Here is a 12,130-nt window from a genome sequence, read left to right as displayed (position 1 = left end):
AGTTAGCATATTTTTAGTAAATACTTTGACACAAACTCTTAAAGGTAGATGCATCTTGTCAAATGTCAAAAAAAATTGTTCACCAATTTACTTGGTATGGGAGTTTGTGGAGTAGTAAAGGTTATAAATTTCTTCTTAATTTTCAAACAGTATTTATGTGTTCTGTCTTTATTCCCAGAGAGTATTTACCTGCTTATTGAAGAAAGTATTTCCTGCAGCAAAGCTTACATGGTTAATAGATGGAAACTCACCTCAAGGTGAAAAAGGTAAGGAAATCAATCAGTGAGCATGGGTTTAGCAAGGAAAGAAATAAAACAAAGAGCACAAATTGCCATTATTCAAGTGAAACTTGATATTTAAGGAAAATTCTCCTTACAAGAAAACTGTCAATTTGGGGCTAGAGAGATATGCAGCCAAGCCAGGTTCAATCCCTGGATCCCATGTGGTTTCCAAGTACCCCCAGGAGTGATTCCTACATAGCCAGGAGTAACCTTTGAACATCTCTGGGTATCACACACACACACAATTTTTTTTTAAAAAGAAGAAAAATAAAAGGAAAAATATTACTTTGATGACTACCATCTTTTAATAGTATATATGCCTCCTACAAGAGGCTAAAATTTAATATTTTCCATCAGGAAATAAAGCTGAATGCCAGGATGGTGGCTCAGTGGTAGACGGAATGCCTTGTACAAGTGAAGTCTTTCTTCTATTTTCAGCATCACAAAGAAAAGAGGAGAAACCCAGCATATTTCGGTCAATTTGCATGTAAACATGAAAGATTAACTATTAGCAAAAGCAAATCTCTTATGTGAAAGAAAGATAGTAATTTAGCATACATTTACTTAATTTTTTTTAGTTCGGTAAAAATAGTACCAGTTGTGTTGAGCAATAAACAAATTATTTCTACAATTTCTTGAAAATATCTGAGTGGACAGCAGGAGGAGACTAGAGGAAGTGTACTTAAGGACATGGGTTCACAACAAAGAACATTTTCACCAGGAGGATTATAAGTTCCTGGAGCAGAAACACACTTTGAGACAAGCTCGGGTGATAATGTACAAAGCAACATTTTTCATAGGTGGTAAACATAGAAGCCTCTGCCAGAAAAATTCCCTGCCTGGGCCAATATCCCTGCTCCTTTCTCCTGGGTAATTTCCCCCAAAACTCAATATCTATGCAACAGTAATTGTGTCATGTAACTATTGCTATGTTATTTTAAATAATAAAATTAAAACATATTGATGAATGATCATATTGACCACAATATAATTTTCTAGTTATTTATGGCTTTGAAGTCACAAACCACAGTGTTTAGGGCTTACTCCTCACTCTGGCTTAAGCATTACTCCCGGCAGCACTTGGGAGACCATATGTGGTTTGGGGGATGTTAACCCAGGTAGGCGCCATGCAAGGCAAGTACCTTAATCCCTGTAATATTTCTCTGGACTTTGCAATGCATTATGAGAAAGCTTTTGCTTGTTGCAAAAGCATTTTGAAATAGCTTCATGCATATTGGGTTTTTTGTTGTTGTTAGCTCATTTTAAAAATAGCTTACGCACAAATACAGGACACAATTCTGAAAATATCTATTGTCAACAAAAGTATATTTTCTTTTTAAATAAACCCTGATTTGATGTGTAGATTATTCTCCCAACCACGGGGCAAGATAATTTTGTCAGAATTCCACCAGTGCAAAACCTTATTTAGCTATTAGTTTGACAAGTAATAATAATGTTAGAGCATTTGGCTCTTTTAATGAAAAGAAGCTGTGAGAGTTCCAAACATTCTGTCCCATGAAAACAAATGGTTTTACATTAATTTCTTGCTGCTTTATAAGGGGAAACAAGCAATGTGATACAAAATTCCTTAGAGGTAGGAGCTCAAATAGAGCCTTAAGTGTAGTAAGGTTTATTTAACCTTACTATTATTATTAGTTAACATTAAATAAATGTTAACTAATGTCAATTAATTAATTAAGACTTAAGTTAATGTTACATACTATTGGTCACTTAGGCTTGGGCCTTTTACAAAACCAGGTTCTCTCCCAGATCAAACAAATCATCAGTCTTACTGTCATCAATAAATAAATTAGATGAGTCGACAGCTCACTTCAAACCTCCATGGATCCATGTCCACAAACAAAGCAACAATATTAATTGACACATTTTATTCCTTCACCATGGATCAGTGCTATGCTAGATTTTAGAAAACAACTTATATCAATCTCAAGCCTGTGAAATAAGTCCTTACTCCCCAAGAGACACAGTTTGACCACTTTGGGTTTAATTCTAGTCTTACCTCTGCATCATTAGTCACTTAAATAGAAAACTTGGTGAGTAACATTGTCCTTATCTTTCTTGTAGAAATAAACATTACTAACGAAGTGAGAAAAGATCAAGATGGATTTTGGGAACAGAAGTCAGTTTTGACAAGGCTGTCTGGTACTATGCCTGCCCAATCCAACAATATGACTGTTTGGTGTGTGGCTCTGTCTCCAGTGCCTGGAAATAAAATGTGGAATATGTCATCTGAAAAGATCACTGTTTCCTTGGGTGAGTTGTCTGTTCAAAATGGTCAGCAAAGGGTGACCACAAACTACCATAGGCTCAAAACATTTCTAATTGAAACAAAGAAAATATTCATTAATTCCATAATCTTATGAATCTCAGAAATCTCTTTCTACACAACTCAAAACGATTACATTTTTAATTATTGAATATACTTGGCAACTATGACTCCAAATAGTTTGTTCAAATAGTGAGCAACTTATTTGTGTTTCCAAGAATTTCTAGGGAATATAACAAATTTTTCCTTCAAAACCCATTAATAATAATTATTCACTAAGTGGCATTTTTTTGTTAACCTATGTGTATAATTAAAATTAATACCATATACTAATGACCAAAAGATTTCAAAAATTTTAACATTTCTTCTAAGTTAAAAAAATCTTTAGTTATATGCAATATATGTAATTTCAGTGCTTAGGAACAACTAAGCCCTATATGAGACATAAATACATATGGGTAGGATTGCATCTTAATGTTTTAGTACTTTAAATTTGAAGCACAGGCTCTGAAAAAAAAACACTTTAATGACTTGAAAATTGCTATATAGGATCATTCTACTTATTATGATATTTGATTAATCATAATATTTCCTACTCTGAACTCAATCAAGTAATGGAAATTTCACTATATGAAAAATGTTAGAAATATAATGGCAAATTAGAAGTTTATAAATGGCAGTAGTCAAATATGCATATGCAATGGTAAAGTAATGCATATGAAAGTAAAGCAGATTTGCAAATCATTATTACAACTTTTCAAGACCATTAATATCTTTACCACTTCCCCTAGTTTCAGAGATATGACATTCTATAACACACTCATAAAATAAAATCAGAATAATTCATGAGCCAGTGTTCTTCTCTTTGTTTCAAGGGCACTGACTGCAGCTTGGGTTCTGCTCAGCTCGAGCACAATCTGTTGGACACTGGGAACTTTAGGAAAAGTTACATAACTCAGTATAAATTCAATTCCATTACTTACAAGTGGGTGTCATGCTAATCCTGGCTTTATGGCATGATCCCTGGAACTCTGCCTATATTAATATGTATGTGTACAAACACAATATTCTGTGAACTTTGAGTTAATCTCTCAAAAAACTGCCACATGTTTACACTGAAGCAATGACAGTAAATTTTGCCTGATTCCCTGGGAAATGCAGGCCTCTTCTTCCTAGAGGGCAAATATGCGCAAAGCTGTGGGCCTAGGACAGTGTGAAGGGAACTTGTTCTCACTGGTTAAACAGCACTTGAAGAAGCTTGTGCTGATACCCTAATCTAGGCCAGTCCCTCTCTTGTGCTTTTAGACGGTGTCTGGGGCTTCTATTGTCAGGGCACATGGCACATAGTTCCCTGGTGTCTGCTACCCATGTTCAAGGCTTAAAAGCAGCCCCTTGTCTTTGTCACCGTTATATATCCCACTGCCTTATTATAGTAGGGCCCAATAATGATTTGTTATATGAATCAATAAAGGCGTTTTAAGTGGGGCAGAACCATGTCCACACGTGGCCTCGCTATTAAATAGGTCACTGTCACTGTCATCCCGTTGCTCATCGATTTGCTCGAGCGGGCACCAGTAACGTCTCCATTGTGAGACTTGCTGTTCCTGTTTTTGGCATATCCAATATGCCACGGGGAACTTGTCAGGCACTGCCATGGGTTATTCATTATAAATTTCTGTTTTATCCTTTCAGGATCAGTGAACCCTCCGACAGTTCCTCCAGTCACTGTGACAGAATCTTCCCCTGGCACCCAACCTTCTCCAACCAAAAGCACGTCACATATAAGTAAGAATGTTTTCATGCTGCTTTAGCTTTTGTGAGCTTCTAATCCTTCAACTGAGCAGACTTATAAAAAGATTTCAAAATATTTCATGACTCATGCCCTTTTCTCATCACTTGACATTTTAGATGGAGATATTAAGGACTATTCTCATAGCTTCAAAGAGTTAATAAAACTCCCGAAGCCTTTCCCTGAAGCTCTGGCAAAATCAAGATCAACAACATTCAGTGATAATTTTAATGTTTGTATACATTATTAAGTAGGTTAACAGATTAATAATTTTTCTCCTGAGTTCTCAGTGGGGTATCTAAGAAATTGGCTGTAAATGGGAATTGTGTAGACCAGCGGTACCATAGATGGTTTCGCACTACAATTTGTTCTAGTTCAAATTAATTTTGACAAAGTTGACCGGTGAGGGCTATGAATTCAGCCTCCCAGAAGCATTATTAATAATGGAGGTCAGGCTAGGTCAGTGTTGCTATGGCAGAGAAAAGCAGTGACTTTCAGAAGTTGGCATTGATGCAAACAAATAATAAATTCTCATGTTCATGGACCTTGTACTTAATAAAGAACTGTGATGACTTTCCCTCATGCCAAAAAATGTATATTCAACAGAAAATAGATAGTATTCGTTTCTAATTTAATTAAGACTAATTATTTTAGTTGAACATGAGAACTGAAATCGGAATATAAAAGCAGTCAGTAAGAATAATCAATTTCTTTAGTCTGTAGCCTTTAGTTATACCCTGTGGAAACTGTCAGTTTGGTACCTTTCAGAAGAGGAAACCTGTGGTAAAGCAAATAGTGTCTGTAGATCACCTATTAGAAATTGCATATTTATTTGTAAAACTAGTTGTCAGTTTCTGTAATTTCCCTTTTTTAAGCTTTTTTCTTCTGCTTCTACCTCATTAATCACAAATAAATCAAACTAGATTATAATATTCTCTATTCAAATGTCCTTAGCACTCTATATTATTTGCCTTGTTTCTTTTTTTGCTTTTTGGGGGCAACACCCTGTGATACTCAGGGATCCATCCTGGTAGGGCCAGGAATTGAATCCTAGTATTCATCTGCAAGACCCACTGTACTATCTCTCCAGCTCCATAGAACTCTATGTTTTTGTTATCCATTACCATACAATAGATTATTATTAACCCTAACAACTTACTAAATATATATTATATTGTGTGGTTTTGAAGGGTTAGAGATCTAAAAGCATCTTTTTATTTTTCATCTTTCTCATTTCACCCTTTGGCCGCCTGTGCAGCTATTTCTCACGGTGATTTTTTTTTTAACAAACTTATGAACTTTCATGTTTGCATTTGGTTTACATCCCTCCACCAGTGCCCATTTTCCCCCACCAATGTTTCCAGTCTCTCTCCCACCTCCCCTGCTTCAACCCCCACCACCCTGACCTGCCTCTTGCAGCAGGGCATTCGCTTTTGTTCTCTCTCCTGTTGGGTGTTGTAGCTTTCGATAGAGATATTGAGTGGCCATCTAAAAGCATCTTGACTGGATGGTGTGCCTCGGGTTTTTTCATGAGATTGTAATCAAGCTATTGGTTGAGGCTGACTTTATCTCCAGGCTTGACTGGAGGGAAGATTCTTTTCAATTCCACTGTAACTGAGAGGAAACTTCAGTCCCTCCAAAAGTGAGTCTCTAGACGGGGCTATTTACAACGGGGCAGCTGGATTGCCCCAGATCAAGTGAATTGAGAAAGGAAACAGAGTGACTAAAGAAAAATCTACTGTGATTTTATGACCTACTGTCTAAAACTGCACACCATCTCTGGCTTTATTCTACTTGTTATCAGAGAGTCAATAAGTTCAGTTCATACTCAAATGGAGAATTTCACTTACTGAATTAAAAAAATATTCAAGAATTTATGAACAAATGGAAACCATCATATGCTTTCACTTAGAAAATGTACATAAAATTAAATGTGATTTAAACTTCTTCATTATAAGAGACACAGAGGAAAAATATTATTGTTCCCATTTACAGGTGGGAACACTGAGGTCCGAGAGTTTAAATGATTTCACAACTAGAAAGTGGAAGTTAATATTTATAACAATTTACTGATTCTACATCTTGTTTGCACAACATTAAGTATGATGTTCTCTCCACTTAGTTAAACAGAACAGGGTTCATAGTTAATTTTTCTCCTACCACTTGCCAAATCAAAAGTACTCACATGAAAAACAATAGTTGAGTGAATTATTGCATAAAAACAAAAATGCTGGCTTGATTGGATGGATAGTATAGTGGGCAGGGCAGTTGCCTTGTATGCAGCCATCGGGAGCACCACATGTGGTGTCCAGAGACTGTCCAAAAGTGATACCTGAGCTAAGAGTTAGGACTAAACACTGAATGCCTTTGACTATGCCGTCCCCTTAAAAAAATGTCAAGAGTGCCAGTTATTTGTAAGAAACCTTGTGTTAAATCAAGTCTTGGATGTTGGATATCATTGGTTTGTCCTTTCCCCCTTGCCACTAGGAGCTTAGGTTTATCAGTCACACCCATCAAAGTGCTCCCGAGTCACTCCCATTCTTTTGTTTATCTGTAACCAATTCTACCAGTTTATCTGCTCTTCCCTTAATCAAACTCTGTTAATTGGTAAGGTCAGAACTTCCTAGGACACTGAATATTATAACATTGCCTTTCTCTCCTCTTTATGCCTTTTGAATAATTTACTTTAAAGCTATGTCTTTTTTGTATAGACACAAGAAGACAATATTATGTTTTTATAACTTAAGACTTAATTGGCCTCGATATTCCCTCCTGGGCATCTGCTTTCTCCACTTAAGCCTCAGTTGCCCTCAGTTCCTAGCACCCCAAAGTAGGGTCCCCGACGTGGGACGGGAAGGATCCAGGGCAAGCGGTGAGTTATGTGCTACCCTGGCATCGAGATGGGCCTGGCCAAAGTGCCTAATTCTTAACTATAAGTTAAGAGCTTGATCATAGACAAATGCTGTCATGATCCAATAGTAATTATGAGACTGGGACCCTGCCAGGGATGGGAAAGACTGATCTGGCCTGAGCACTGTAGTCTGAGATTGAGATGGCCCCAGGAGAGCAATTCTATAAGCTTTAATGCATCTCTTATTGTGTCCATACAAAATGATTAATATTATGAATTCTTATATGTTTGCTGGCTGAGGAGAAGAGAAACACATTCATGGGACTCTGCCCTTGGGTGGGTCTTCCTGCTGAAAGAGAGATTCTGTCCTAGTGAAGGCATTCCCCTGAGAGATAGAACTATACCCCCTATGGATTGTAACCACACCTTTAGATAAGCCCCAGGCGGCTGGGGGACGGGGAGATTTAAGGTAGCTGTATGAGGGGGCAAGGGGAGAGTTCCAGAGGAGAGTGTATAGAGGGAAGATTGGAATAAACTGCAAGTGAGACCAACCATCTTGGCTCCGTTCCTTCCTTCGCCTGCCACATCTTCGCCATCAACCTCCCCGGGGTGGGGGAAGCGGCTGGAGGCTACCGAACTCGGGTGGCGGGAGAGACGGCTGCTGCCCTAGGCCCTGTGCCTGGCTCGGTGCGGTGAGGCATTCCTCTCCCACGCCCGCGCCTTTTATTTTTATTTTTACACACTTGGACATAGTAAAAGCAGCATAATCTGGACCTTTATTGAGGTAGAAATGATAAATTAGGTAGAAAAAGCTGATTTTAATATGTAAAAGAAATTCAAATAAATAGTTGACTCTATAGAAGGACAACTAGCAAACTTAGCAAAAGCTTCCTTGAATGATTACTAAATTACTGCTGAAAAATCTAAATTTTTTCTTAATAATCTGGTGGTAATTGTGAAATACTGTTGTGACGAGTGAGCTTTAAACTTAATTTGCTCTTGTGTGAAAAACTTTTTAAAAAGGGAAATGAGTTAGAATTTGTTATGGATATCAGCTTTAAATAAAAACCATGTTTTCATTCTAAATTCTAAGAAGTAATTAACTGTATAATTCAGTCATAGTTATTAAGCTATATGTCTTGCTGCAAACATCCAATTTGTGGTCCATTTCCCCTCAATGAAAGGACTTTTTAAAAAATATTGTAGTAGATAATGAAAACAATATTCTTTAACTAGAGGGTACAGAAGCATAACACATAACAATCTGCAAGAGCGACTGAGGGAAGTCCAGCTCAGTTTGACCTAACTAACTGAGGTTCGTTAAGTCCCAACTGCATTTGCCATACTGTCTTAAGAAATGGCACGAGGCTGACAAGCTAAGTGGTGAGAGGAGACAAGCCCACATGTAATAACCCGGGACACCTAACAATTCTAGAATGGGGCGCTAATCTGTGCCAACCTTTGCCAGACTGTGCCAATATGTGCCAGAGTTTGCCAATATGTGCCAGGTAATATCAGTCTCACCATGCGCCAAGTTGTACTGACCTATGCCAGTCTTGAGTTGTGCTATCCTGTACAAATTGGCACCAGCCTATGCCTGTGCCAATCTGTGCCAGATTTGCCAACCTGTTTGACCTGGTGCCAGCTTGCTAACCTGTGCAAAGAAGTGCCAATATGTTCCAACCTGTCCTGGGCTCTTTAGGATATCCCATTCAGTGCAAACCTGTGCCAGTCAGTACCAACCTGTGCCAGACAGTACCACCACATATCAGTACTAACCCATACTGGGCAGTGCCAAGCTGTGCCAATTTAACCCAGTGTGTGTCTATCAGTGCCAGTCCATGCCAATCAGGCCAACTCATGGCAGGGTGTTCAATGTCATCCCATGCCATTTGGTGCCAGTCTGTGCCACCAATGACAGGTTGTGCCAGATGCCAGACAGTGTTGACCCATGGCCATCAATACCAACCTTGCTATTCAGTGCCAGCATATGCCCATTAGTGCTGACATATGGCATAGGTTCCATTCAATGCCAATTCATGCCAGTCTGTGCCAGCCTGTGCCTCTCAGTGTCAACATGTGTCAGACATACCAAGATGTGCCAGACCATACCAAACTGTGCCATGTAATGTCAGGTAGCATCAGCCTGTGTAAGTTGGTGCAAGCCTATGCCAGTCTGTGTAAATATGTGTAGTAGGGCATGAGAAGATAAGAAAGATGAGTGCCAACAATGCTTTTGAGGAAGGATGCTGCAGACCTAAGGAGATGAGGTGGAATCATGTGAAGTTGAGTTTAACTTAACAGAGTTGGACTTCAGCTTTGATTTGAATGTCAACAGTTACTGTGACTTTTGCATTTATGAAAAACATGAGTAAATTAGGTGTCTGTGTATTAAAGATATTTTGTGCATCGTAGGTGGTAGCAAAAATGATCAAAGTATGGTATTTTAAATGATTGAAGATAATCATGGGTTAAACTAGGATATGTGTGTATAAAAGAAGAGAGTTACTAAACATAGCACTCCACAAGCTAGTCTACCTTAGCAGAGGGTATAAACAAGAGGTGTTGAGATTTATTTATAAAAGGGCCTTGTAGGTTTATTTTTCCCCTAATACTTGAAAAGTTTTACAAACTCTAATGCTTCTATTAAATATCAAGCAACAATATGACATTATGTGTTAATATCTGAGTATCTCCAATATACCTGATGTCAATCTAAACTAGTACATGCATTATTTTACTTACTCTTCCAATACAATGATAAAGGAAATATCATTGTTTCCATTTTACAAGTGAATATTAAACACATGAGTACTTACTGAAAAAGTCACTGTCACTGTCATCCCATTGCTAATCGATTTGCTCAAGCGGGCAACAGTAACGTCTCTCATTGTGAGACTTATTGTTACTGTTTTTGGCATATCAAATACACCACAGTAGCTTGCCAGGCTCTGCCACGTGGGTGAAGTACCCTCGGTAGCTTGCCGGGCTCTCCAAGAGGGGCAGAGGAATCGAACACGGGTTGGCCACATGCAAGGTGAATGCCCTACCGCTGTGCTATCATTCCAAGTCACACAGAAAATATATGATTCATAATTGAATGGACCCCAAGCTGTCATACTTCAATGCCTGAACCCTGCTGACCAAGTTTATAAGGTTGTATGCAATACATGTCTTTAGAACTAAGTAAACCCCTTACAATATGTCTGTTATGAAAAGATCAACATGGAAGCAATGCTTATTTTAATTTCTCTATTCTATTTCCATATTTTCTTAAAAATGCAACCTCCAGGAATTGGGTTAATATTTTCTCCATTTAAAATGAACCAGAGTGGGCCAGAGCAAGAGTACAATAGGTAGGGGGAAATATAACATCTCCTTCCATTACCTGCACCTCAAAACATCACTGTAAGTCTTCTTGCCCAGAAACATGAATTTAGAAAATATATCCAAAATTCAAGTGTTGTCCTTGAGCCCTACAAAATTCTGGTAATTGCATCATTCACTTCACCTTGCTGCTGGGGGAGGAAATCAAGAAATATGACTGCTTATTTGTCTGATAACTAGACCGCAGCTGCACAAATTGGCTCATCATCTAACTGAAATGTGCACTCTGCTTGCCTTTTCTGCTTTAAAAAGCTGTCCAAACCATACTCCTCAGTTAAAATGTACTGTTGGGACCACTGAACAGTGTAGGTAACTAAAATCAGCAAACACCTCTATATACTTTTAAGATTTGAGGGACACGTATGAATGACTGTTCATCATATGGTCACCCAGGACAAAGACTCAGTAAATATTCTTGATTTTTTATTTTTGGGGGGCTGGAGCGATAGCACAGCGAGTAGCACATTTGCCTTGCATGCATCTGATCTGGGTTCGATTCCTCCACCCCTTTTGGAGAGCCCGGCAAGCTACAGATTGTATTTTGCCCGCACAGCACAGCCTGGCAAGCTACCCGTGGTTATATTCGATATGCCCAGAACAGTAACAACAAGTCTCTGGGGCCAGAGTGATAGCACAGCGGGTAGAGCTTTTGCCTTGCACGCGGCCAACCTGGGTTCAATCCCCAGCATCCCATATGGTCCCCCAAGCACGCCAGGAGTAATTCCTGAGTGCAAAGCCAGGAGTAACCCCTGAGCATCGCTGGGTGTGACCCAAAAAGGGCAAAAAAAAAAGTCTCACAATGGAGACGTTACTGGTGCCTGGTCTGGCAAATTGATGAACAATGGGATGACAGTGATGACAGTAATGATTAGTTTTGGGGTCTGTACTCAAGAATTACTCCTGATGGTGCTCAAGAACCTTATGGGATGGCAGAGATTGAACCAGGGTCCTGCACATACATAGAATCAATTTCAGATTACACTTGGCTGTGACTAAACTATTTGTTTAGTTCTGTGTTGAGAACCTCTGGGAAAATGTCAACTAATCCAGATGAGACAGATAATTTTGGTAGCAACAGCCAGGACTCACAAATAACTTTCACCTTGTGTAATTGGAGACAAATTTATTTGGGTAGATTTTTTTTAAAAATCTCCTGATCTTATCATTATATGTCTAAATATTCTGTTATTTCTTCCTAGCCTCTGAAAGAAATACAGATTCTTTTGCTGTTTTGGTTTTCTTCAAATTATAAATGTTTGGTCCATTTCAGCAAAAAGAACAGACTTGTTTCAATAATTAAAACATTTGTCAAATGTGATGTCAAAATTTATGACAGTTACTTCATTCAAGAACTTCACCCCCACCCCACCCTACCCACTTCTCTCCCAGCCAGTGTGGATCTGTACTATGCTGCGCTTGCCCGGGAAGTGCCCTCCCATGCTTCTCGTCCATGGCAGGAAGAGATTGGAGCAGAGTGACATTAGAAACATCTTTATGGTTTCTTGGCTCCATTTTCTCCTGCACAACTAGACTTG

General features: G+C 38.7%; 1 protein-coding gene across 2 annotated transcripts in view; it reads left to right on the top strand.

The window, feature by feature from the left end:
• Positions 1-12,130, top strand: part of CD96 (CD96 molecule) — a 93,560-nt gene that overhangs the window by 44,772 nt on the left and 36,658 nt on the right. For both annotated transcript variants that reach the window (XM_055128145.1, XM_004606802.2), the window contains exons 6-8: positions 179-266; positions 2,367-2,555; positions 4,261-4,353. In XM_055128145.1, the coding sequence (XP_054984120.1) occupies positions 179-266; positions 2,367-2,555; positions 4,261-4,353 (370 nt within the window). The remainder of the gene's footprint in view (positions 1-178; positions 267-2,366; positions 2,556-4,260; positions 4,354-12,130) is intronic.

This window comes from Sorex araneus, chromosome 2, assembly GCF_027595985.1.
Source record: "Sorex araneus isolate mSorAra2 chromosome 2, mSorAra2.pri, whole genome shotgun sequence".
NCBI lineage: Eukaryota > Metazoa > Chordata > Mammalia > Eulipotyphla > Soricidae > Sorex > Sorex araneus.
The sequence above is the reverse complement of the archived record's forward strand: the minus strand, read 5'-3'. Positions and strand labels throughout refer to the sequence as shown.